The following is a 26,734-nucleotide window of genomic DNA, read 5'->3' as shown; positions in this document are numbered from 1 at the left end:
GGACCACGAGGACATCAGCTCCAAGATAAACAGTTTACCACTTGTAAGGGGAAGATAAGACCCCCGTCTGTAGCTGGAGATATTACGCAGCCTGCTGTAAAGATGACAAGTATTCAAAGAACCTCAAACAGAAGCAGCCACATAAGTATCAACCACTCACCAGCAGCAAAGACAAGCCATCGGGTGAACATCCTTCCAGTACTGAAAGGGGCTCCAAGAAAGCTGGGGAGGGGCTCTTGATCAGAGAGTGCATGGACTGGATGAGAAGGAACAGTTTTGAACTGAAAGAGGGGAGATTGAGATGAGATCTTAGGAAGAAATGTTTTGCTGTGAGGGTGGGGAGGCCCTGGCCCAGGTTGCCCAGAGCAGTGGTAGCTGCTCCAACCCTGGAGGTGTCCAAGGCCAGGTTGGATGGGGCTTGGAGCCCCTGATCTAGTGGGAGGTGTCCCTGCTCATGGCAGAGGGGTGGAACTGGATGACCCAAACCATTCTATAACTCTACGAACATCAAAAAGCTGGACCAGGCACTGCTATGCTCAGAGACAGCATTTTCTCACCCCCCTTTAGAAGGAGGTGCTGGTGCCCCGCTGGCTTGTCCTGACACAGACCCAGTGTCCTCATCACTCTTCCAAGAAACTCAAAGACCATCTCATATGGACTCAACAGAAGAAAGGACAATAAATACATCAATTGTGAGCTACTGTAAAACGCCTCTGCTATTCTCAGTGCTTTCCTGAGAAGCATGAAAACTGGGCAGTTGCGTGGCTGCCAGTTCGAAATGGCCACAGGGAAAGCAACACAAGCGTGCAAGATGTTTTCAAAACCTCTGCCCACCGCAAGCACCAGAGATTTTTGTCTGCAGGCCTGAAAAAACACTTCAGCGCAATCTCACCCGATTCCTTTGGCAGTTGCTGACACATCACCTTTGCCAAAAGTTTACATTCACAAAAGATTTCATTTTCACGGTAGGTTTTACAGCCTACAAATGAGCTAAAACTACAAAAAAAAAGGAGATTTTTGTTGGGTTTTGTGCACCCGTCCCCTGCACTTGTCTTGTGCTTTAAAAAAAACTCCACGCAGCAATAAATAAATTGTACGGACAGGACACACGAGGCTGTAACCGTACTACAGGCAGTGAGACATCCTTTTGCATGATAAACACAACCTGCCTGCGTGGGCGAGAACAAATACTGCAATTGCAGCCCGTGCGGCTGTACCTCAGTGCAAAGAGCACAAACCCACCTGCGTGAACACAGAGCTCCGGATAGCTTGGGCTGTAACAGCCCTGACCTCCACAGAGCAACTCACCCCAAAAGGCAGCATGGACCCTCTGAACACCGGGCAGAAGCCTGGCCAAGCGTACAATTCGAGGCACTCACTCACACAATCCTCAAAGTTATCGCCCGATTTTAATTCCCACACAATTTGTCTTCCCAATCACGGAATTGCTGCAGTCAACAAATTCAAAAGGTATATTTTTCTACCTTCAATTAACTGCATTAGTACCGTTTATAACTATCTGACTGATAAATGCTCTCCAGAAGCTGTAATTAATGTATTTTTTACTTGGAACACATACCGAACCCCTTGGCGCTCAGACACTTAATGAAAAGCAATTTATCAACTTGCTTTGAATAGCTGAATCTGAGTCCTTAATGCTGAGAGAAACACATTTGCTTTAAGCACTGCTACTCTGGAGAAGTAACGCATACCACAACATTCCAAAAGCCATCAGACACGGTTCGTATTTTGATCGGGATGACAGCAACCAGAGCGCTCATCCTGCCGAGAAACCAAGTATGATTTAGCATGGTTTAACAGGGATCCTCTCCCCCGGGATGCTGTCAAGTGGGAGAGTTGCAGATGTGCTTCTCAAGGACTGAGGTCAGGAAGGCCTTGTCAGGACACCGGACAAAGATGCAAACCCTCCTGCGCCTGTGCGGCCGGGAGCCTCCTCACCCCTCCTCGTGCCGAGCGGCACTGGCACGTTCTTCAGGAAGCAGCAGCTCAGCATATTCCAGCCTGGACATGTGTTCAGCTGCTCACAAAGCGGACAAAAAAACACTCTGTACTTACAGAGTGTTTGAATGCAAATTTCTCAAATTGAGCGTTGCTTTGTATAGTTGACATATGGAAAAAAATAAAAAAGCATTTAGAAGGAAAGGTTTTGACATCACAGAAAATTTATGTTGGCATTAACCGCTCGGGGGATTAACCAACCCTCAAAGCCTAAAATCTAAACTCCCATTTCTGGGAGTAGAGGCTACAGATTTCCAATATAGAAACAGGTCTGTACTCCATGTGGCAGACTGAACGGAAGGATTACATATTTCCATTGCACATGTAAGTCTGTTTCCCATTCCTGCAGTGTCTTGCGCTCTTCCATTTGTCTTTTGATGCAGATAAAAGCCAATGCAGATTGCAACTGCTGATATAGAGAACGGCACAAGATACAGTGCAGCTTTGGACTAAGGGAAAAAAAAAGACTTGGGTCCAGACTGCTAGAGCATGCCAAGAGATTGTCTTTGAAACTACACAACTAGAAATGAAAGCGCTGCTTTTTTATTTGATTTGATCAAAGCAACCGGAGAGGAGGGGGAAAAATCACATCCTACAGATGCAGGCTAAAACTTAACTACTTCACACACAATGTGGGACCAGCTGATCCCATGCAGACATAAAAAAAAGAGAGAAAACAAAGAGGTAAAGTCACTCTCACTTTGAATATGCTGCTTTCACAGATCGCTGCTCCAAGGTTTGCCAAAAAGCAACAGGAGCCCATTGCAAAGCCAGCAGGGCAGAGGAAGCGCATACCCAGCACTCACACCACAGGCACACATCTTCAGTCGCCAGTGACGAGCAGAGCAGTGAGCTCCTGTCAAGCAAGAGCTTGACACTCCAAATATAATGGCTATTTGAATAAATAACCAGTTGATCCCTGTGAGACACTGCTCCACCGATCCAACTGCGGGATACTGGCAAACTGTGGCAAGCTCCTGGAGGAGAGCTTTGTACTGCAAGCTGCAATGGGACAAGACTTTAATTCTCCTTAAACGGAGCATCCACTCCGATACACGCCCAGCACTGGAAGAACGAGGCTTTGCAGAGTCTACATCACACTGGAAGTAGCGGCCTTGCTGATCCTGAAGAGCAGCACAGAAGAAAGAGAAGAAATATTGCTGGCACACTCCCTAAGAGAAAGGATTTTAAATATCCGCTGGCCAGGCTGTGTGCTCGTGGAAAGCTGCAGAAGGCAAACCGTTTGGATTGCCTCTGGGCCAAAATGATCTAGATCTTTGCCTTTCGCTAAAAATTAAGCAGAAGTAATTTTAATGAGTGAGGCAGACAACAGCCTTGCACAGGGGATCAAAAAGCTCTCCAGATGTTTATTTTAAATGAAATTCAGAAGCCAGTATAAACCAGATTTTAAACACTGAATAATCCTTACCGTAATTTGCATGTGAAAATGGGAAAAAAGGCTCCATCCTGCCGCTCTGAAACTCTCCAGGAATGTGCAGGGTTAGATTTTGTTCCTAGACTTTTCAGATGAGAATGTGAAATACGAACAGCCCACTGCTGCAATCTGATGGATTTAAGCATGTTTCTCCTCTGCGCTACACGCTTTGATGGATGCTCAGCACACATATACGGGGGCAATCCATGTGAAGGAAGCCTTTGACCTTCCTTCCCCCAGACTGTTCAAAATTAGGGACTGAAAAGTATCTAAAAATGTCAGTCTTAAATCTTAAACGTTTTCTCCTCTTGCTGCTTCACTGAATGCCTCTTGATTGTGCAAAAGGAGAAGATCCAGGCGCCAATCTGAGTAGCTTGGATGTTAGGCTGACAATGTCTCTGGAGGGAGGAAGAGAAGAGAAGACAGACTTCCAATAGCTCAGATGCCTCTCAATAAGGAAAGCTGCTACACAGCAAGAGAGAGAAATAGAGAGGGAAAGTAACACGCCGGAGAACTTTTACCAAGGTCACATCAGGATGCTGAGCACTCCCCCATCTACAGGGGGAGATTTAGACGCCTATTCCACCACACGTATCCAATCGCTTGTTGGCAACCACAGTCCTCATTAAACCAAACCGGTTTTAAACGTAAAAGGACATTGGGAAGATGATATTAGCTAACAAATACAAAAGGAAAACCCAACGGAGTCAGTCCTAGAGGGGTGCCCTTTGCAGGGAAAGACAGTCCTGCAGTGTGTGTTGAGTCCCTGCACGACTCGGGAACAGGCAAGACAGGCTACCCCAGCCAAAAGGGTGGACAATTCTGCTCTAACCAAGGCTAACGGCTCCCGGCTTGCGGCAGAGAGGAGGTTCTGCAAAAGCAGAACAGGGATCCCTTCAGGAACAGGAGATTTTATGACTCTGCTGCCATGCAGGGTCACCTATACATTGTGATTCTTCACTGCTTAGAAATCAAGAGGCTGCGGACACGTGGCAGACGACTGCAGACAGACCATACCACGAAGAAGCAGCCCTGCCACCGAAGTTTTCTATCAATTACTGCTGTGCCCTTAACAAAAGCATTTCTTGCCCGTTTCAGCAATCCAAAAGACATGCTGGGCAAAATTTCAAGCTATGACAAAGTGATCTTATCACTTCTGTGCTGTTCTCGCTACACAAGGCCCTGATTCAGCAGCATGTAATAAAATCTTCATTTGCATGAAAAGCACTCTCTGATCACAAAGTCTTCTGTTCGCCAGTCCCCTTCCCCTCGACAGCATAAAAATGCAAGCTCCACTGTCGTTTTGCTGGTGACTAGGGTAGAATACTTTATTTATGCTTCCTTTGAAGAGGCTCTCCGCGTTTTAATACAATCTCTTCCTAAAACTGTTAACAGTATTTTTGAATACCACAAAAGCTTCTCATATCCAAGCCACGTAAGTGCTGCCAAGTTCACATACCACACTTTCACCTGCACTTTAACAACCGGACCACGTGAAGGACGTTTCGTATTAGCACACGGTGACCATAAACAGTTCTAAAATGTCTTTAGCATTCAACAAGTCCAGTCTTTTCCAGTTTGCATTTACAGTATTCGGTGTCACGATGTATAGAGGACAGATTTCAAAGGAAAGGAAGGTGTAGCCACGCAAAGAACAATGCTCTGCCTGCAACAAGATTAATCGCTGTCATGGGAAACCAATAAAAGCAAGTATCTTGTTATCTTTCTTTACAAAGAGACTGTTAAAGCTTAACTACGTTAGGAAACTTTTTCCTTTGGACTAAATCATGAGTCTAATGTATGTGGGCACCACACATACCAGCATATGCAATTAACTGGCTCTCTCCTGATGCTGTGGGAGAAAGTCCACCGTTGCAGAGGCAGGCTGAAGCCTTCACACCACCAGCCCATGCCCTCTCCCGATCAGAGATCGCTCACCAAGGCCAGCCTCCCGCCCTGTGTCAGCTCACACCACCTCCCACTTTCACCCATTTGCCAAAGTTAATCACGTCCCACGTCTACACCCCAAAATCACACCCGGCTTTGAGCAAACTCAGCCGAAACAGAAATACCTTTCATCACGTCAGCAGTGCGGTCCCCATTTAGAAACGTTTTCCTTCACGTTAATCCAGTGCCAAAACGTTCTGATGTCTGCTGTGCCGATCCAGAAACAGTGCTAAGGATGCTGCTGCTTCCTGTCTATCACCGAACATCTCATCTAGCGCGTGGCCACGCAATGATAGCCCTGCGACAACAGGCACTTCAAATTGGGCAGCTCAGCAACACATGTACACTGAATTTTTGAACAAGCTATTCTAAGCTGCTTTGCTGGCAATTTCTGGCCTGTGCAGTTTGAAAGCACACGATTCCGGCCCTCACAAAGAGCAGACCTGTAAATGACATCTTGAGGATTAAGCTGATTGAGATGCAATTTGCCTAGCAACCATTCATTAAGCAGAGTTCAGAAACAGGCCAGCAATCTATTCCACCTCCTTATCTGAGCAGTAAACAGATAACAGTCTCTACTGTGTCCTCTATCCTCCAGTTCAGACACATTGTAAACAGATTTTTCAGAAGTTTAAACTCCTACGGTAAATCTCGGAGAACAATCCCGCTCTCCAAACATGAGGGGTTCAGCTTCACCAAGTGCCTCCCAAGCACGAAACAGCTCTAGAACGAGGGTAATGCAAATCAAATTGTAAATGCATTTGCAGTTCCCGTGCCTCCAATATTTTCTCACGTCAAGCACTAGGAGCCCATCCTCATCATTAAAAAACCCCCAATCTTAATCAAACAAGCGTTTGGCATCACTATTCTGATCAATGAAAAGAAAACTCAATAAAAATCTTACTCCCTTCCTTCATCTTCAGGAAGGAATCGATTTGTACTTCCAGAGTCTTTGACAGAGGTTCCTCCCCTTCAGAGGAGCAAACAAAAGTCATCTCCTCCCTCCCATTAAGCATTTTCTCCTCATAAAATAAGCAAGACAACGTAAATGTCATCAGCATCAAACCAGCTACTTGAGCTGGAAGAATTTAGCTGAAAAGATTAAGCTAAATTATGATTTTGCATAATTGTTTCTCTGCAAGAAACATCTGATAATAACCCATTCTGCTCCAAAATCCAACACCAAAGATTAGCAGGGATGTATTTAAGACCATATACCTGAACGATTTTCCTTTGGTGTTCAGTGCTTCTGGGAAATCACTGTGACATACAGCATGCTATTACAATTAAATATGCAAGAACAAAGAATTAAACTGACTATGAATAATTAATGTACTGTAATACAACTTCATAAGGAAAGTCTGGCTGAATATGCCCACAGATGAGAGATATCTAGAAACACTGGAGCTGGAAGCTTTACTTTTAGGACCACGCAACATTACAGCTTCTACTCGGTTCTGGAGAAGGTGAGAGCCATCCCTGCCTCCCTTCTCCTGCTCGTGGCCCGCTGAGCTCCAGAAAAGGTGGGATGCAATTGTGGCTACAGCGGCTGCACTGCTCCTCTGCACTTCAGAGGAACAGGCTGCCCAAATGCTTCCCATTAAAAAGGACAAAGCAATTATCTGACTTCCCAGTAGAGAGACTAAAGCAAATATGATGCAACAATTACTGACATGATAAGATCAGGCTAAGGTTGTGAGAAAAAAAACAATTAAAAAGGTTTGCAAGAGCTAAGGAATGCAGTTGACTTTCCCAGAATCTACCTTAACGAGAAAGATACCATCAACTTGTGGAGCAGACCTTCCTGTTTCAAGTTTACTGTTTTGGAGGGTGCAGAACATCAACGGCAGCAAAGCCACAGTTGGGTGGCTGGGTACAAACTCTCCATCTCAATTCTCCTCTATTAGCTTCTAGCAAAAACGGCAATTAAAAACACACTTTTTTTCCACCAAGAGAAACGCTAAATCGCTGTAATTAATATTTACTGAAGTCCTAACAGAATTGGCATTCGGCTCTTGGCGTTTTCCACCAGACAACAGTCAGGTCAGCTCTGTGCTAATCGACACACAATGCACTTGTTGCACACATTTTGCTGGAAATCCCCGGTTCCCCTCAGTTTACCCAAGCAGCGCGGCACACAAACACCGCCCCGCCGCACAGCGCTGCATTTAGAGTCATACATTTGAAATCCAATCAACGTTTGTGATCGCCAGAGCAGAGCAGGGCACCACTACTGTATTTGCTGACAAAACCATGTCCCCCAGCTCAAAGCCCCACGCTGCTGCTCCGGTGCCGGCTCCATCCGGAGGGTCTCGCTCCTGCAGGATCAAACACAAAGCAAACATAAAGTGGGTTCTATCTGCGTACAGGCAAAATCATGTTTGAAATATGCTAGCTTAGTATTAATTTTCTATTAAAAATTAATAGGATTAAATGAAGCTCGCAAGCCGGCAGGCACCAAGAACCTTATTTTGCTGACGCACTCGTTGCCCAGACGAGCAGGATGCAAAGGTAGGACTGTGCTGTTGCTGCAGAATGGTGGCTGCAGGGTCCATGTGTTGGCCAGGATGGGTAGCGGGGGCCTCTTCCCCACGTCCCTGCATTCCATGAGACTCCGCTGACGAGCGGCCCGTGCCCCCAGCCAGAAACTGATGGGGAAGGGGGACCCATAGCGATCATCCTGGTGAAAACCCAGCACCTTCTCACTTGAGATCCAGTCTTCTGGGCACCAGCGCTGATCCTCACCCATTTGCACAAGTGTCCTTTCCTCGATGCCGGAATTAATCCCCGTGCCAATAAGGATCTTGCAAATTCCCAGAGTTTACTCCCAGAGTTTACACAAGCCAAGTTTAACCTTCAGTCCCTATTAACGTTAACAGAACAGAAAAAATTAACCACTGCACAATGAAAAAGTCCGTATCTGCATTTCTAATTACACAACAAAACACACCACGTGGCAATATTTCCAAGCATCTCGCTGGGAATAAAACAGACTACGGCTTCCATTTTGAGCAGCGGATGCAAGAGCAACCAGCATTGAAGTTGTCAGTGTCCAGGGATAAGGATGGGAAAATTGTGGAAAATAAAGTGATGTACATTATCAATGATAACAAAAATGTAATAATCAGAAAAACAGTCACCTCAAAAATGGATAATTTCATGATGACTCTTACTTTTTAATGGCTTAGCCTACTTTTTCCAACCTAATTTGCATGATCAAAATAGGCCTCCTGCCAGGAAGCATTAAAATGGCAGCCCCCCATTGAGACAAGACTCCCTTCACCGTACGAGACTGAAGGACTAATAACTACTCCTAAAAACATTTAAAATCCCTTAATGTTGTTTAGTAAACATTTATTTAGAATCAGGGTTCTCTTCATCACGCTCTACTAACGCGTTCTGTGAAAGCCTTTGACAGAGGAACAGGTACCTCCAACCCCCTCCAAAATGCTGAGCATCTTCACATCCCTGCTCTGCACCACTAGGAACGTTTTCCATCCCAAAACCCCAAAGCATTCTTCAATATCAACCAGATAATTCTTCAGGGTTCTGGGCTGGGCAGCTGGAAGTGCCCCAGAAAGATGCACGGAGGAACCAGACTGTAGTACAACTCTGCTGACCTCTACATAGCACAATTAATTCCACCTGCTGAAAAGAAATGGGACAGTACGATAGCAATATAAATCTCAATATTGCTGATTTACAGGAGATCTGGATTGTGGTACGAATATAGGGTGCTTTATACAAATTTATCTGGGCTATGTGTTATCCTTTCAGTGTCATCTGCGCTAAACCAGAGTTTTACCTAAGCGTTGGAAACTAAAATACATCATTTTCTCCGTATCTGTGATCCTGTCGGCGACAGACACCACAAACCTTAGAGCTGGCTAGTGCAGGCTTGTCTGGTTTGAAATGACACGACACCCGCATCAATATGACTTATTTTTTATAAGAAATACGGCAAACCAGATCCTTAATGTCCCAACAGTCACAGCCGGCACCCTCACAGCCCACAGAAGACCACATACAGTGTTAAATAGTCATAATAAAACCGGGATTGGCACTATTTCTGTTAAAAAGAGATGCCACAATCAAGAGAAACACTTTAATTGCCACACATAATGAAAAGTACCTGCTCATTCTCCACTTGCTGTACTAATTGCTAGGAAAATAAGAGGATTGTATGGCTTGGTAGGGTGTTTTCTGGTCTCATCAGCATTTCAGTGTGTCTGTGCCCCAACACCACACAACAAACAATGCGACTCTGCTCTGCATAAACCACTCGGGTTCTTGGACACCACTTCTCAAAGCATCTAGCTTAAGCATCCCCCGTGAACGGGCAATCTCGAGGTAACGAACAGGTCCCGATACTGGAAACTCAACGGAAATAAACACTGATCCCTAATGACAGCGCAGCCCATGACTGAAGAAACGTGAGTCCCAGCAGACCCCGCGTCTCCACCTTTGAACGTCACCAAAGGCTAGTAGATAAAGTATATTCTCCAAAAGCATTGCAGACCAGAGAAACTAAGTTCTCCTGGTTAAATACACTCTCCAGCCCGCAGTCATGGCTAAAGGTTCATACAGGTTCACTGAAAACACCAAAACTGTTTTATTTTCTTATATATAGTAACTTTTAACATCTGAACTCACTGCTGTGAGATCGCCAGGGACTTTATTTGGTGAGCCAAGCTGTCTAAAGCACAGATTATCAAAAATAAACACTAAACGTTTTTAGATCTAGCTTTGCTCCGCAGACTGCGTTTCATGTACTTTCATTGGAAATGTTACATCAGAACAAAATCAGATTTAATTGGCTCTTAAATAACTGAACAGCCGCTTTAATTTTATTTCAATGGCAATAATTCATAAATCACGCAGCTGAGATTCTAGCACAGAATGACAAGTAAATAGAGCAGAACACACTGAAGGAGAGTACAAATGCCACAGGGTGAAAGGTGATTTTTCCTAAACTTTGTGCATCGCCATTTTATGGACATGTAAAACCTACTGCCACATAAATACTCAGAGTAGAAACCTGCCAGCCCTGGGATGCAACACAGTTCATCAGCAGTAACTGCTTAACAAACACCAGTGGGTGAGATGACCCTCACCCAACTGGAGCTGCTAAGAGAATGGCTGGGATGGATGCAGTTTCCCTCACGCACACTAGATGGAAGTGTGTAAAATCTTAATTCTTTCCTGCCTCAACTTAAATTTAAGTGGCTGAAAGGTTATGTCGCACTGTTACACTTTGAGACGCTTGGTTTTGGTTTTTCATTGGCAACTTCACTCATTGGAAGTCTGTAAGTAAGAAGACACCCTGAAATATTAAACTCAGGAAATGAATAGTAAAGATGAGATAATGTACATCAAACCTATTAAACATATTATTCAGGATGATTTCTAATGCATTCAGTTTCTGAAGTATTTAAATAATGACCGTTAATGAGATGCTTCAAGAAATTGAAGTTATTTTTTAACAAAACAACAATTCTAAGAATTCCACCTTGTCAATGAACAGAAACAGGGAACAGAACAGGCATAAAGGTTTCATTAATGCAGCCTTGACTGGAACCCCTCCAAACTTCTAGGAAATACTGGGAGAAGTGGAGGGAGAAAGAACGACCTGAAGTCTCGCAGAATGGAGCAGCAACCCTGAATGGGATTAAAGTACACACAAATCTTCTGGAAATGATCTTAAAAGCAACTTGTTCCAAAAGAAGCCATCTTTGAATATCAACGCTGAAGAGTTCAGACAAGAAAACTGAAAACCAGTTTTGGTTTTCAATGGTGAGACCAGGACAAGGCACTGGAAGAGCTGTTCTACCTTGCCTGCCCTGGCATTTTCACATTGATATTCCTCCACGCTCATTCACAAATGCTCATCGTAGTTGTGAACCATTTCAAGTCAAAGGAAGCACCAATTACCAGCTCCAGGAACACATTACCTGTTCTGGGTAAAAGCTGGGAGCATTTCTGTAGCTGAAGAAAAGAAAACAACCCAGAATCAGAACCAATGGATGAGCTGGAAGAGAATGGCAAGCAAAAACCTAACTTTCCGTGTACACAACGAAGCCAAAACATGTGACTTTGCTTGAGCTCGGAAGACTAAAAAGTAAGAGAAACAGTGACTGAACAGAAGGATGAATGAAGAGCAATGCTGGACAGAAGAATAATAAAGTAGGCATGAAGGGCTCACCTTTCCAGATGTTAAAAATCTACACGTTTTCCATTCCAAATTTAAAAAAAGAAGACTAGCAGAAAAGGAAATTCACTTTGGAGAGTGGGAGCACCTGTGTCATTTTTTGAAAGAGGCTCATACAATGCTATTTCCAACAAAATTTAAACTCTATACACACACACGGTATTGGCTAAAGACAGTAATCATATGACACTTTTCAAAGTATTCTGTGCGCAGAAACTGCCTACAGAGAGAGACAAAATGAGTGGCAAGGCAACAGGAAAGGGCAGGACTGATACACAAGTCCTCTAAAACGCACATTCACAGACTTTAACAGCCTGAAGGCAAGAGGAGGGACAGCAGGATACAGCAAAGGATACGCCAGGGTCAGGAAATGAAAAACCCACAGCACTCAACACTGACTCATGCAACATTTTACCAAGTAAAAACACATACGATTCTTTTTTTCCCTTCTCTTTTCTTCTCTTATTCACTGCTCCATGCTTTCCCTAGAGCAGCAAATCCTTTTTCTCTTCCAGGAGCCCCAGATCCACCACGAGGGTAGAACTCACCTGGGAAGGTTGCACGTGGCTACCATCTTAGCTGTGCGGCACAGGACAGCGAGACTCCCAAGCAGGAGAAGTGAAATTACAGAAAGCAATTGGATGCTGGATCCGCTCCGAACAGCAAAGCATGTCGTTTCACCTATTTCCACTTGCTCTCACGTGGTTCCCAAATTAGAAACAATCAGAATCCTGCTGGAAACAATATACGGTGCCTTAATTGGGTTGGCTGCACTACAGACGTCAGCACCGTATCACTTCGTAGATCAGTTTTTTACTGGTTTGGGTGTTTTTTCATACTAAAAATAGCTTCACTTTCATGGTTCACCTTTTCTGCATCACAGTACTGAGAACATCACATCGTAAGAAGTTAAAAAACCTCCTCACTCATTGCACACCAAAGATGCTACAGAGCCCACGCCCATTGGAGGCAGGATTTGTCACCCAATTCAACAGCATTTTACTTAAAAGTTCATCACAAGTGTGTTGCATTTAGGTAAAACCTGTTTTCTAACCCACTTCCCTACAGTACACCCACCTATTTAAAAGCCGGGAGCAGTTCCATTATCTCCAAATACATCAAAACTGGGGGTCGGAAGTAGATATCTTTAAGGTCCCTCCCAGCCCAAAACATTCTATGATTCAGTAACTCAGATGTTCAACTCCACTGCCCCATGCATTCCAAGCACAACAGCGTCCAGTCAACCAGAATCGCTGCACAGAGCTTGGAAAAACCTCTCCCAGTTTTCCTCCCAAGCACTACCCCCTGCTATTCCGTACCAAAGCCAGGCTGCAGCCAAACTACTTTCTTGTGAAATTATTCCAATTTCAAAATATCACCATTTTCTTCAGGAAACCTGGGAACTTGGACTAATCTTCAAACACAGCATAAACGAGTTAAGCAAAGGGAATATGTAAACGATGCATAATTCCTGAGCACAACAGGAGAATAATTATAGCAACAACATGCCAAACACAAAATGAGCAGGGAGGCGTGAAGAAACACTCAGACAGCATGTCCCGAGCTAAGGAAAAGGGGTCTAGAAAGTCTGTATAAAGCCATGGACTACAGTCATCATCATTTTTTAAAGTATTTAAATCAAATTACTAAACCCACAGAAAGTGGCAGCTGATAACACACTGGCCTCCCTCAGGAGGTGTAGGCAAGGCCAGGGCCAAGCTGTGCCTGTCTGGGAGAGGGAGCTTTGCTCCTGAGGAATGCAACTCATTGGGAAAATATCTTTGGGCAAAACTGAAGACAACTTTCCCGGATGTCAGTCAGCAGAATGCCGTTTCAGGAGCACTGTTTCTCAGAAACTGGATCGGTATTGGGAAAGAGATGTTTTTTAGGAAGAAAGAAGATGAATAGTGTGACAAATTCATTTTTGCATTCAGATTCAAACTAACAATCCGCAATTAAAAGACACTCAAAGACCATTATGGTTAAGATTTTAAGAAGAGTCACAAAATGCAGCAGGAAAATGGGAATACAGCACAGCACAGAAGGAAGAAAAATTTAAATTATTCACTTAACTTCCCAGTCTGAAGATGTTTAAAATGCCGAGAACGAAAGCAGCTGAGTGACACCTTCACAGATGCAGAAGCTGTGAAACCTTTACTCATCTTCAGGAGCACCTCAGCCCATGAAGAGCCTCAGAGGAGCAAGCAGGCCCCGGTTACCATCCACAACGCAACAGAGTGACCCGTTCCTCAGCTGTCGGGTGCAGTATTTCAGTGAACTGTGTTCTTAAAGTGATTATTTAAAAGTTCTAATCATCTGTTAAGTAAACCAAGGAAGTTAGGTTGTGGTTCTGTTCTTGGTGGTGGATTAAGTAATTCCATAAAAGCCAGAATCTTGGAAATTACAGAATGGACATGACTTCACCTCCCATCTTCATAAATCAATAAATCTCCTCACTATAACCTCTCTGAAGATAAGCGAGATGACAATATCTCAGATACAAAACATTTCAGCGATGCAAGCTATGGGTGGGGGACACCACCTCTACCCCCTCCTCTCCCCAGCTCCTGACCACTGACAAGTCCAGGTCCCAACCAAAGAATAAAAATGAATGTACAAACCAAGGAGAAAAAGTATTGCACTGAGGAGGAAACATCACTAAAAGCTTCTTCCCCACCTCCAGGGGGTTCAGCGAGGGCACGTGAGAACACCAGCCAAGGGTCCTGTAGGCAGCATGGCCGCTTGCATCCCTGGGAAATACAGGGATTCCAGTCCTGGACAGAAATCCTTGTGTCACCTCTTGATCTGGTCACAGTTCCCAGAAGTAAACATAGATAAAAAAGCTTATCTATGAGAGGATAACTTGAAATGAGCACAAAGACTTAAAGGAAGGCAAATGTCTAAGTTGCAGAGAACATAAGAGTTCCTTCATCTCACATTTGGTGAAAAAGCAACCCTATGCGGGCATCCTCCACTATATCATTAATGTTATTAACAGAAACAGCGCCCAGGCTGCACTCGAGCAGAAAAAGTGTGAGTCTGTTTGCAATGCGAAGCGAAAGGGGGATCAAAGACCCCATTTATTAAATGGTATTTATTTGGTGCTAAGCGCATTATTTATTCTGTTGAGAAATCCACAAAAAGACAGAGGGGCGACTGCAAGGAAGGTCACTACTTCATGTCAGCATCAAAGCTGATCCTTCACAGAATTTAAGCACCTGCCTTTTCTTTTATCTCAGCACAAAATGAGATTTTCTGGGGCTTTTTTCCCCCTTTTTTTACACTTCAAAAGCCATGTAACATAACAAAATATACACCCATCATGAAGGAACAGAAAGCATGCCAGCATCTTTCAGCAATCAACTTTCCCTTGTCATCTGCTATGTCACATTTATCTATTTTTGCTTAATTCTTGTTCCAGCAATATGCATCCTTCCCATCTCCAGACAATCAGGCTGCTTGGGTTTGAACTCAATGTGGCTTCTTAAAATAGTTGGGAAATATTAAAAATACTGGAAGCTATGCATGCAACTCAGAGCCTATTCACCAGCCCATCTTCCAGCTCCAGCTTGACCTGCAACTCCCATGGAAAAGGGTCAGTCCTTGATTTCTTCACCTCAAAAATTCCACCCAACTGCACAGTGTAAATATAACTTAAAAAATAAATAGCATTTCTCTTACGGAAGCATTTTCCCTGAAAGCTGGAGGTCTTGTGTTTAGTGTAAATCCTCCTCTCTGTTTGTTCTGGCTCTTACAATCATAGAATAGAATCTTATCGCTTTTAACCCAAACCCTCCTCTACTAAAAAGTACTGGTTAATTAACTCACCGCTGCCTGCTTTCTGTTGTCGCTGCATTTCTCCCCGGAGCTTTCAGACCCTCTGGAACGGCTTTACATGACACCAGACCTACCTGTACACTCACCCTGCATCCTGCGCTCCCCATGCTGTAAGAGCCTGCTCTCTCCACCTCCAATATCCATAAAACGCTTCAGCAGTGTCTTTCTCTGCTGCTTTATGTATTTACTTAAATAATTTGAACTCATTAGTGTCCATTTAGGTGGCAAAAATATAGAAATACACACACTGAAAGGAAAAAGCAACTATCATCACTATAATCCCTTAGTGCTCACGCAGCACCGCTCACAGATTTTTCTCAGCCGGCTGCTGAATCACACAAAGTTTCTACAGCGCACACACACAGAATCACCAAACCCGACACGTCCAGGAGGATTTATTCAATCACAAAGTCATCACCGTCGCTCCAGCACAAATGACATCACTCAGGAAGGCAACCTCATGGGTTGAGAGTGTGCCCTCCAGGACAACAAAGAGCTGCGTTAAGGCAATAAAAAGGTACAAGTGTTGTTCTAAAAAGTTTTCCTAATAAACTTCTTTCTTCAGACATTATTCTAACCTAAATGTTTCTATGAATCTGAATAATTAGAGCTAGGATAAGTGAGTGTAGTGAATTACTGAACTGACCTGCGTCTGCAATCTATCCTAAGGCTTGCACCAAGTGGTGATAAGGAGCAGAGGATAAGACTGATCCGTAAGCCCTTCCAGGTGCTGTTCTGGGAAGCTCAGACACTCCATACCCAAGTGATTTTAAACACTTTGCTGGCATGAGTAGCCTGAAAACAGATAAGTCAGGCTCTGCAGTTTCCTTCCTGCTCAAGACGCTTGGAAAATGGTTGTCAGGGAATAAAACCGACGGATTATTAATGATACCTCCTGCAAGAAGACACTTCTCCTTGGGAAAAGACTCACACAAAGGATTTGCACACATCACAACCCCTCCTTTTCCTGAGGGCACTTCTCTGTCGTGATAGCTGCTCCCTGATCATGATTCCCACTGTGTGTTTGATATCGAGGGATGGGTTATAGGGGTTGGGGAATACACGCTCCGAAAGGAAAAAGCAACTATCACCACTATACTCCGTTACTGCCCACACAGCACTGAGCACAGATTTTTCTCAGCCGGCTGCTGAATCAGATGAAGTTTCTACAGCGCACACACACAATCCCCAAGCCCAATACATCTAGGAAGATTTATTCAATCACAAAGTCATTGCCGTTGCTCCAGCAAAAATGACATCACTCAGGAAGGCAACCTCATGGGCCGAGAGCGTGCCCTCCGGGACAACAAAGAGCTGCGTTAGGGCAATAAAAAGGGATAAGCATCACTGTAAGAAGTTTTCCTAATAAACTTATGTTTCTTGAGACAAGGTTTAGCACTGGACAGGCACAGCTGGACTTGATGATCTCAAAGACCTTTTCCAACCTAAACGATTCTATGATTATTCCAACCTAAATGTTTCTACGAATCTAAGTAACTAGGACTGGGATAAATGAGTGCAGTGAATTACTGAACTGACTTGCGTCTGCAATCTATCCTAAGACTTGTACCAAGCAGCGATACTGAGCACAGGATAAAACTGATCTGTAAGCTCTTGCAGGTGCTGCTCTGGGAAGCTTGATGCTCCACATCCAAGAGAATTTAAACACTCTGCTGGCACGACTGGCTTGAAAACGGACAAGTCTGGCTCTGCAGTTTCCTTCCTCTGTAAGACGCGAGGAAAATGGTTGGCAGGGAATAAAAAGGATGGATTATTAATGATAGATCTCGGAGAAAAGACACTTTTCCTTGTGAAAGGACTCACACAAAGGACTCGCACACAATTCGCACACACCTCCCTTTGCCTCAAGGCGCTTCTGTCGCGATAGCTGCTGTCTGATCGCGATCCTCGCTGCGTGTCTGATATTGGAGACGGGTTGGGGAAGGCACTAGGGCCGCTCCCGTCCCTCGCTCGCCTCCCGGGAGCGGCCCCGTAGTTTCTGTCGCGATAGGAGGCATCCCGACAGCGCGGGGGGGGGGGGGCGGGGACACCGGGAAGGACAATGAGGGGGGGGCCCACGCCGGTCCCACGGCGCTACAAGGCGGCGGTGCGGGATCCCCCGCCCGTCTGATGTCGGTACTCACTCTCGGTGCCCCTGCCCGGGCCTCATGGCGCCGCTGTGGCCGCTGTGCCCGCTGCCGGCCCCGGCCCCGCTGCTGCCGCCGCCACCGTCGCCGCCGCCGCCCGTTCTCGCTCTGCGCCAGCCGCTCACGCGCACGCGCACCGCCAGGCCCCGCCCACTGCGCGTGCGTGCGTCACCACGCCCACCGTGCGTGCTTACGCACCGCCTACTGAGCGCGCTGGCCTCGTCCACTGCGCATGCGCTCCCCGCCCCCTGTGCATGCGAGTCCCTCCCACTGCGAGTCCGCCCCGTCCATTCGCTGACTCGCACCGCCCACTGCGCGTGCGCTCCGTCTACTGAGGGAGTTCGCCCCACCCACTTTGCGTCGCCTTGTCTACTGGGTGCGCGCGCCCTGCCCACAGGGTGAGTTAGCCACGCCCATTCGATGGTTTAGCCCCGCCCACGTGGCGGGTTGGCCCCGCCCACGTGGAAGGCCCGGGAGCGCCGCGCCGAGGCGCCCCCTGGAGGGGAGCGGGAGGAAGGGCAGCGATGGGCTCGGGGGGAGAATGGGGGAAAGAGGGAGAAAGAGGGGAGGGGGGAAGGAGAGGATGGGGAGCAGAACGGCAAAGGGGGAGCAAAATGGGAAAAGGGGGGCAAATGGGGAAAAGCCAAATGGAGCGGGGAGTGAAACGGGAAGAGGACAGTAAGAATGGGGAAGGGGAGAGCAGAAGGGGAGAGTGAACTGGATGGGAACGGGAAGCAGGGGCAGAACCGGGAGAAGCAGGGGCAGAACAGAGTAGGGGAGAAATGGAGAGGGAGGAGGCAAAACGAGGAAAGGGGGAAGAAACGGAGAGGGAGGGGGGAGCAGAGCAGAGGGGGGAATGAAATAAGAGGGGGAATGAAATAAGAGGGGAGGTGAACCAAGAAACCCCCCATCCCCGCAGGTCACTGAACACCCCCACACTCCTAAAGTCAATTAAACCCCCCCTCCCTGCCATTTACCGCACAGGTCAAGGAGTTGAGAGACTTCACCCCTTCCCACCCTGGGAGTGTTTCCAACGCTCCCAGGGGCAGGCAGCGCTCCAAGTGCTCGGCTCCATCCTTTCTCCCGCCTGGAGGATACCCGGGGAGAAGCTCTGTGGTGGTGGGGCGTGATCTTGACCTCCATGTGAGGAAAGGGACCCTGCCTGATGAAACGCCTCAACCTCTCAAGGCACGCTTACTCCCAAAGAAGCCACCACCCAGGAAAGGGGATCTAAGCTCATCTAGGAAAAAAAGGGGAAGATGTAAAAGTGTCCTGATTTCAGTTGGAATAAAAGAGACAGAACTAACACACAGAAGAGGTCAAAGGGAATGCAGCAGCTGGCAGTCATCTCAGAGGGTGGTGTACACAAGCCTGTGGGAAGGGCTCCCACGCAGGAGTTGGGAACTACTGGCCTTTATGATTTATGGAGAGTTTAAGAGCTCCCTCTTTGACACCAGGCCACCACAGCTTCCAGTGAGCCCACAGAGCACTCAGGCTGCCTGGACAATACCGACTCCTACACCGTCAGACACTCATATCAACCCCAACGGCACAAGGAGCAAAGCCAAGGGGAGACCACGGTGCGGGCGGCCTCTTCCTCCTGCGCAAGCGCTGCTGGAGTCATTCAGCCTTCAGGAAAGACAACAAATACGTGCTGACAGTCCTTCACTGCAACCGACTCAGAGACAGAAGAGGCTCCTGAACTTCCAGGAACAAACACCTGACAGCAAGGACAAGGGACAGCCTAAAAGAAGTGTAAATGCAGTACTGGAATTGCACATGCAGCTGGTTCTCTGATGTCCACCCCCAGCTTCCACAAGACAAGGTGATATAGAAGGTCTGAAGACTTTATTTCCCCCAAAGAATAATATATTCTGCTTCCGCTCGCTATATTGAGTCCCTCACCCTCTGTTTCTGGGTTGAACAAAAGTGCCAAGATACCCGCACGGGAAAACAGGACCATTTTCTCTGTATGACCAGAGAGCTCAAAGGCTGTTAAAATATATGCCAAGAGTTCAACTCTTCACCTCCACCTTGAGCTTCAGGCGGACATCACACAGGAAAACATTCATCAGGTCCTGGCCAGCTTCCTGAGCAATCCTGCTGATAACCTTACCTCGTCTTCCAATCAACATCATCTGCATGAAAACCCAGAGAAGATCATCACAATCATCCTGACACCGCTTTACTGCAGGGAGGAATCACCCAAGAAAACAACAGAGCAGCCACTAAAGCAATTAAAGGGGACATAGCAGTTCCAGAAACCCCAAGAATGTCACAGAATGGTTTGGGTTGGAAGGGACCTCAAAGCCCACCCAGTTCCAACTCCCTGCCATGGGCAGGGACACTTCCCACTGGATCCGGCTGCTCACACCCCATCCAACCCAGCCTTGAACCCCTCCAGGGATGCAGCAGCCACCACTGCTCTGGGCAACCTGGGCGAGGGCCTCTCCACCCTCACAGGAAAATATTTCTTCCTAAAACCTCATCTCAATTTCCCCTCTTTCAGCTGAAAACCATTCCCCCTCATCCTATCCCTGCAATCCCCAATAAAGAGTTTCTCCTCAGCTTTCCTGTAGGCCCCAAAGATCAAACCACAGGCAACTCTGGAAAGGTGTAAGCTGCCACTGAGCAGCCTGTGACTGTGTCAGGCACCTGGATCTTTCCAATAGAAACCCCACAGCTGAGGCAGAGGGGATCGCAGCAAAGATGCAGATGCACTGGACCTAGAGAATCTCCTTTCATGCTCCCCAGCGCCCCATCCCTCTCCTGTTCCTCACCATATGAGACTTCCGTGGGACCAAGAGGTTCTGCACGATGAGAAGCTCCCCACTTGGTCCCTCTTCCCACATCTCTGTCACCTGCAACAGCAAGCGCACAGTCAATGATTCTGCAAAGCACCTCAAGAACCACAAACAACCCTCCCTGAGGGACGTAGCTGAGCACACAGGGCCATCCTCCTTCAAACACCCGAAGGGTCTCACCGCACACGACGTGCCGGCCCATGGCGATTGTAAAGGATTTGGCAGATTTCTCAAATTCAAATGGGATTCTCATCACATAGCCTGATAATTCCAGTAAAACAGTTCAAAGGCGAGTCTGCTTGCGCATGCTTCCCACCTGTGTCACACCATAGGGTACTTCCAGGGGCAGATACTCCAGTATCTTCTCTCTGATGATATTATTACAGATCTCCTGAGGTGACTGACTGGTCAAGACCTCGCTGTGAAACTCCCAAGGGCCTGGCTTGGCTTGCATCAGGAGGTACCGCTGTCAAGATAAAACACATGACACCGCATCAGCTGTCACGTAACGGTGCCACAAAACCCTGTGCTCCCCTTGAAGTGAGGCACAAAGAGGATGATGCTGCTACACAGGCATCAGGGTGGCAGTTTAGTGTCTTTGGCAGGGAAAGAAAAGGAAGCTTCTGAAACTCAAACCCTGCAGATCACACTTCTCTAAAGCTGTTTGTCTTGAGTTACAAAAGCTCATATACCTCAAGCTGAAAGATAATGCACTGGGTGCATTCATCATTGTGAATGAGCTGCTGTTTGGAGAGCCACAGACAAGAGTTCTGTACAGACGACTCTGGAGATGCACTATAAGAGGGACTCCACGACAACAGATGACACTTCCCTCCCCACACCTCTGGCCAAGAACAGCAGCTCTGCTTCTTCCTCACAGGAGATGAGGCTCAGGATGAAGTACTGGGGTCCCACAAGGGTAAGAGCACACAGGTCTCAAAGAGAGTTCAGGCTGCAGTTTTACCTTGAGCGTATCCACCTCCTCCCCATGGACTGCTGCCAGCATGAAGATCTCCTGGAAGCCCGGCCAGCCTTTCATATTTTTTAGATCTCTGGGTTCACAGCGCTTTGGCCCTTGTTCTTCTGTGACACGACTGGACTCAGAAGCCTTCACATCACTGTTGTGGCCCAAGCTAGAGCTCTCCTGGGCTTGAGCTGCTTCCTGTGGACAGTGAGACTCACGGGCCCTATCCTTCAGTGAAGGCTGAGTGATTTGAGGGGGAGACTTTGCTGAAGAACTGGAATTCCGTTTAAACGTAGATCTCACTTCCAGTTTCTTTCCATTTACAACTCCCTCTGTTAGCTCAGTTACTAGGTCCAGCAGGATGAACTTCTTCTTTAGCAGATCCACCTGACATGAGAGAGAGCAATTTGTCTGAGTGAGGTTGGCACAATTTGTCTGGGCCCTGGATCTGAAGGAGTGAGAAGAAACCACTCAGGGGATGCAGCTGCTGCAGGACAAAGCTTCTGCAAGAGAACTGGACAGTTTTCTGACCAGAGACCAAACAAGGACGTGTCAGCAGTTCCAGCACCGTCTGTCCAAACGCTGTCAACTTGACAGCAACAGCTGCTGGGTCAGCTCCACAGAGGTTCTTGCTGGCCAACCCCACCATGGTGTCATCTCCTGTTCCCAGGCTGATTTAACCCCCACTCTGCAGTGTAGAGTTTCAGGGATCACGGACACCAAAATATTCCAAAGTAGAGGGTGAAACCAGTGTTTTTTGCCACACCGGCACTTCAGGTGCTGTCCGAAGGCACCGGCGTAACAGACTGCAGAAGGCAGAAAGAACAAGCTCCTCGTTTACCTTGTTCAGAACGAGGACACTAGGGATATGGGGAAACCGAGAAAGACACTTCAGCACCTCCTGGCTCAGAGAGTCTCGTGTCCAGTGATCCGACACGTCCACCAAAACCAGAACTGCCAGAAAAGAGGGAGGGAAATATGATGAATCTGCATTTTCCAAAACATTCTTTTGCAGCTTCTCTACAGCCTATGGTTGAATCACTTCCCTCCTGCTTCTACTTCTCTCTCTGTTATGGGAGAGCCCACAGATGGAACCAAATGGAGCATTTTAATTGATGAAACAATAAAATGCAGTTTATACCCATCATCCTAATGACATCAAACACACTAACACTCAACATCCAAGCCCAATTGTTAAGCCAAGCTGCCTCCCCTTGGCACCAGGCACTCTCCCCTCTTCAGCTCAGTAATTCAAATCTTTTCACTGCCCTTCCCTCCTCCTCCTCCCAGTTCACGCTCCCAGGGCTGCCTTTGTTACCCAGCAAACATCCAGATACCACAGCTACAGGGCTGTAAAATTCTGTGGCAGATAAAGGGTTTGGTTTGATCCAAGAGGAGCTGAGTACCTACCTAAATCCGCGTGTTTCATGCTGTCCCATGGGTCTGTCAGCATGGCTGCATCTAAATTATGTCTGAAAAACACAAACGCAAACCAGTAAGCAAGACATTTGATCACAATCGTCTTCCTTCCTCTCAAAGGGAGGGAAAAACAGTGTTTTCTCTCATCCCAGCTATACAAAGCTGCCTTATAGGCTGTGACATCCCTCATAACATGCACATATGCAGAATCAATCATAAAAGGGCTCAAGGGATGCCCCAATCTCTGTATGCTACTGAAACTGCAACAATAAAAACCACAAAGACCAAAATAAGGCTAAAAATGTACATTCCTGTCAGGCCTATTTTACAAACTGCACAGTGACAACTGCTCTTGGGTTTTATTAAACCTCTCCCAAACCACAGCGGTGATACCTTTTGGCTTTCAAGGGACTTGTGAGGCCAGGTGTGTCCAGGATGATCTAGAAAAGGGAAAAGACAGATCTGGTAAGTTTGCCTGTAGTTAGTCGCAAAGCTACAACTTATATTTGTGCAATGAGAAGCGATCCCATGGATACAAATGGGAAAACCTTGCACTTTCCGGCTAACACTCCCACTGCCCCAGGCAGGAGCAGGTCTGGAAGCTTACCAGCTGTGTGTCCTCATAGGTGACAATGCCCTGGGCTTTGCATCGTGTTGTGTGTACTTTCTTAGAAACAGGGAAAACCTGTGAGAAATTAAACAGGTCACACAGCCAGAACATGTCAAAAAAAGCGATTTAGCAGCTTGCACTTTTTGCTCTAGCCCAGCTTTACCTTCCTGCCCACAAGCTGATTAGAGAGCGTGGACTTCCCTGCGTTTGGTGCTCCGATGATGGCGATTCGTAAAACCTTGGGGTTCTGGGGCTGATTAGGCTGATTCTGTAACAAGCGTTCTTGCTCCCCTGCCAGAGAAAAGGAGCTTGAATGCTGCTGAGACCCTGCAGGGTCAGGACTGTCTGTCCCAGGGCTGGGCCGGCAGCCAGTACCACTCACCTTCGCTGGTGGCAACAGGCGGTGGGTGCTGGCCCAGGGCGCTGGCTGGCTTCTCGGCGGGGATGCCCAGGATGCTGCCGAGCGCAGAGCTGCTCCCGCTCCAGCGGACAGGGAGTGTGGCGGCTTGTGGGGCACAGCTCTGCAGGAGACGGGCTGGAAGGGGACAGCAGAAAACACTGCAAGTTTCAAAATGGCCCCAAATTCACACTGCCCCCTTCCTCCCTGCCTTGCATAACCCAGATGATACAATTAGTTACTATAACAAAAAGTGAAATATTTTTTATTTAAGCTAGAGTTAAGTATCATTTAAGTAGTTTTTGCAAGTGAAACAGAATGTTCCTCTGACAGCACGCTTGTTTTCAAGTCCTGATTTTCCAGACACTGTTTGAAGATGCTAATGGCTTGTATTCAGTGTGACCTGTGCTGAACAGATGCGTCTTCTGTAATCACCTCTGTTTGCAGCCTTTCCCTATCTCAAATCCAAGGTCAGGCAGAGCCGGAGCCAGGTCCAAACAAGAAAGAGGTTTGACTGTCGTGTAGCTCATAATAACATTAAAATTAGACCTTGGAAAGTAACAGAATCTGCATAAAATTGCTGGGGAAACTTATAGGCATGAACATAAGCGGGGAACCCATTCTGTCCCAGCTCTGGTCTCGCTGCACACGACTGACGGAGCTCGCTCCCTCGCGTTGTCCAGCGCTGATAAAAGATGTTCGCTTTCTCAAACTCCAAATAGAGTCTTCCTTTGAACCGAGAGTTCATTCACGGACGTTTTCGGTATGACGGGGAGCGCTCCCTCCTTAAACAAGGCCTCTGGGACGGCCATGCTCGGCCCGCCCCGACCCCAAACCTCGCTACACAGCGGCCCCGCTTCAGACTCGCAGCCCCGGCCTCGTCCCACCGCCCCCGGGTCCTCTCCGGCCGCCCCAAACCGCGGCCCCCGCCGCCCCGGCCCCAGACCTCGGCCTCACACCCGCCTCACGGCCCAAGCCGCCCCACCTGGGCGCAGCCGGAGCGGTCCCGCCGCCGCCGCAGCCCTCGCCGCGCCGCTCACAGCCCGGGCGGCCGCCAGAGCCCTGGGCGCCGCCATGTTGCCCCGCCGCGGGGCACGGCGGGAGCGCGAGCACCGCCAGCATTCATTGGCTCAGCGCTCGGGGAGCATAGAGAGGGGGAAGGGCGGGAGCAGAGCGCCTCGCGCCGCCGCAGGGGCTTGTGGGGAGGAGGCGGGCGAGGAGGGGGGGCGGGAGAGGCAGCGCCCCCTTCTGGCTCCTCCGCGCGGCGCAGAGCGGGGACTGTAAAGCCCTGGTACCCCCCCCCCCAGGGCTCCCAGTGCTCCCAGTGCTCCCCCTCAGGGCTCCTAGTATGCCCAGTGCCCCCCCAAGCCCAGTGCTCCCCTCAGGACCCCCAGTGCCCCCCACACACAGCCCAGTGCTCCCCCTCAGGGGTCCCGGTGCTCCCAGTGTCCCCCCAGCCAAGTTCTCCCAGTGCTCCCCACAGCCCATTTCTCCCAGTGCCCCCTGACACGTAGCCCAGTGAGCCCCAGTGCCCCCCATAGCACACCTCAGTCCATCCCAGTTCACTCCAGAGTTCCCAGCACCACCCCCCGTGCATTAAAGTACTCCTCCATGTCCCCCAGTGAGCCCCAGTGCTCCCAGTTCCCCTCTTCAAAGCAACCTTGTGCATCCCAGAGCTTGCCTTGCAGTACACCCCGATGCTCCCCAAGTCTCCCCCATAACACACTGCAACCTCTCCCAGTTCTCCCCACTGCCCCTGCAATGCCCCCAGTGCCCCCAGTACCCCAATGTATCCTGGTTCCCCCTGTGCTCAAATGCATCCCAAGCTTTCCTGTCCCACCCTGCATCTGTGGACCCCCTGAGCCCCCCTGCACCACTGAGCCCCCCTGTACCCCAGCACACCCTCTGCACCCCCTGATCTCCCCATAGCCTCCAGCATTCCCTGAGTGCCCCACATCCCCTTCATCTCCTCTGAACCCCCTGCACCCCCTGAGCTTCCCTGCCTCCCTTGTGACCCCTGAGCCCCCTGTACCCCTGAGGCTCCTGCACCCCAGTCCACCCCTTGACCCCTCTTGCATCCTCTTGATCTCCCCTGAGCCTCCCTGCTCCCCAATGCACTCTCTGACTCCCCTACATCCTCTAAGCCTCCCACACCCCTTGATCCCCCCTGCACTCAGTGCACTCTCTGAGCCCCTCTGCACCCCTTGATCCCCACTGCACCCAGTGCACCCCTTGGTCTCCCCTGCACCCCAATGCACTCTCTGAGCCCCCTACATTCTCTGAGTCCCCCACACCCCCTTGATCTCCCCTGCACCCAGTGCACCCCTGAGCCCTCCTGCACCCCTTGATCCCCCTCGCACCCCTTGATCTCCCCTGCACCCCTCCCTGCTGGTCCCGGAGCCCCCAGGGGCCGCAATGGAGAAGGAGAGACAGAGCCAGGGTGCCGTAAACCCCTTTATTGCCGCGTGCCCAACCCTTAGTCTCCATCGCCCATCGCCGTGTGTCCGTGCCCTGCGTCGTGCCGCACGTCCGACTGTCGGCAGAACCATTACCATTACTAAACTCAGTAATGGTAACGGTTTCCCCGCCAGCCGTGAGTCCTCGGCTGTACCCGGACCCGCCAGCACCTCGGGGTGCCCCCACCCCGTAACCCCCCCCACAGCCCCGTGGGCCCCAACACGTCGCCATCCCTCGTCGCAGCGGCTCTGGCCGTGGGGTGGGGGCCGCGCCGGGGAGTACATCATCTATACTGTAGTGTCTCATAGCCGACTTACAGTATACGATGATATCCTGCCCGGGGCGGCGGGCAGCGAGGCCCGCGGAGAGCGGAGAGCAGCGCCTGCCATGGGAGAGAGAGCATCGTTAGGGACCCCGGACCCCCAGCACTCCCTTATCCCATCCCTGTCCCTCCAGTCCTGCTGCCCCAGAGCAGGACAGAGGCTCCCGA

General features: G+C 48.4%; 2 protein-coding genes across 10 annotated transcripts in view; both read right to left on the bottom strand.

The window, feature by feature from the left end:
• FAM222B (family with sequence similarity 222 member B) overlaps positions 1-17,745 on the bottom strand; it is a 41,983-nt gene extending 24,238 nt beyond the window's left edge. Inside the window, exons 1-2 of one of the 8 annotated variants that reach the window (XM_054084850.1) lie at positions 17,591-17,738; positions 12,158-12,343 (exon numbers count right to left, since the gene is read on the bottom strand). The gene's annotated coding sequence lies outside the window, so the exon portion shown is untranslated. Of the gene's footprint in view, positions 1-5,526; positions 7,512-7,581; positions 7,600-8,099; positions 8,119-12,157; positions 12,344-17,590 lie in introns of those variants that run through there. The other 7 variants (XM_054084847.1, XM_054084856.1, XM_054084844.1 and 4 more) reach the window with 7 other exon arrangements.
• Positions 17,746-19,426: 1,681 nt separating this feature from the next.
• Positions 19,427-24,930, bottom strand: ERAL1 (Era like 12S mitochondrial rRNA chaperone 1). 2 transcript variants are annotated; one of them, XM_054084997.1, is made up of 11 exons: positions 24,773-24,930; positions 23,773-23,925; positions 23,554-23,681; positions 23,388-23,465; positions 23,174-23,220; positions 22,772-22,833; positions 22,203-22,315; positions 21,362-21,748; positions 20,714-20,863; positions 20,374-20,454; positions 19,427-19,731 (listed from the first exon to the last, which is right to left on the bottom strand). In XM_054084997.1, the coding sequence occupies exons 1-11, from the start codon at positions 24,861-24,863 to the stop codon at positions 19,609-19,611; spliced, it is 1,413 nt and encodes a 470-aa protein (XP_053940972.1). In that variant the 5' UTR covers positions 24,864-24,930; the 3' UTR covers positions 19,427-19,608. The 2 variants fall into 2 exon arrangements, with proteins under 2 accessions (XP_053940972.1, XP_053940973.1); XM_054084998.1 differs by having other exon boundaries at positions 19,670-19,781.
• Positions 24,931-26,734: the final 1,804 nt, after the last annotated feature.

Source organism: Cuculus canorus, chromosome 20, assembly GCF_017976375.1.
Source record: "Cuculus canorus isolate bCucCan1 chromosome 20, bCucCan1.pri, whole genome shotgun sequence".
Lineage (NCBI taxonomy): Eukaryota > Metazoa > Chordata > Aves > Cuculiformes > Cuculidae > Cuculus > Cuculus canorus.
This window is presented reverse-complemented; position numbering and strand designations above follow the sequence as displayed.

Bases quoted from the DNA above. Each gene is read 5' to 3' on its own strand.
- ERAL1 (XM_054084997.1), bottom strand. From the start codon at position 24,863: ATGGCGGCGCCCAGGGCTCTGGCGGCCGCCCGGGCTGTGAGCGGCGCG. The intron at 20,864-21,361 runs GTAAAACTGCAG...TTATCTTGACAG, and splicing joins AGGAGGTGGATACGCTCAAG to CGGTACCTCCTGATGCAAGC. The intron at 19,732-20,373 runs GTGAGGAACAGG...GTTTTCATGCAG, and splicing joins TCCCACGGAAGTCTCATATG to ATGATGTTGATTGGAAGACG.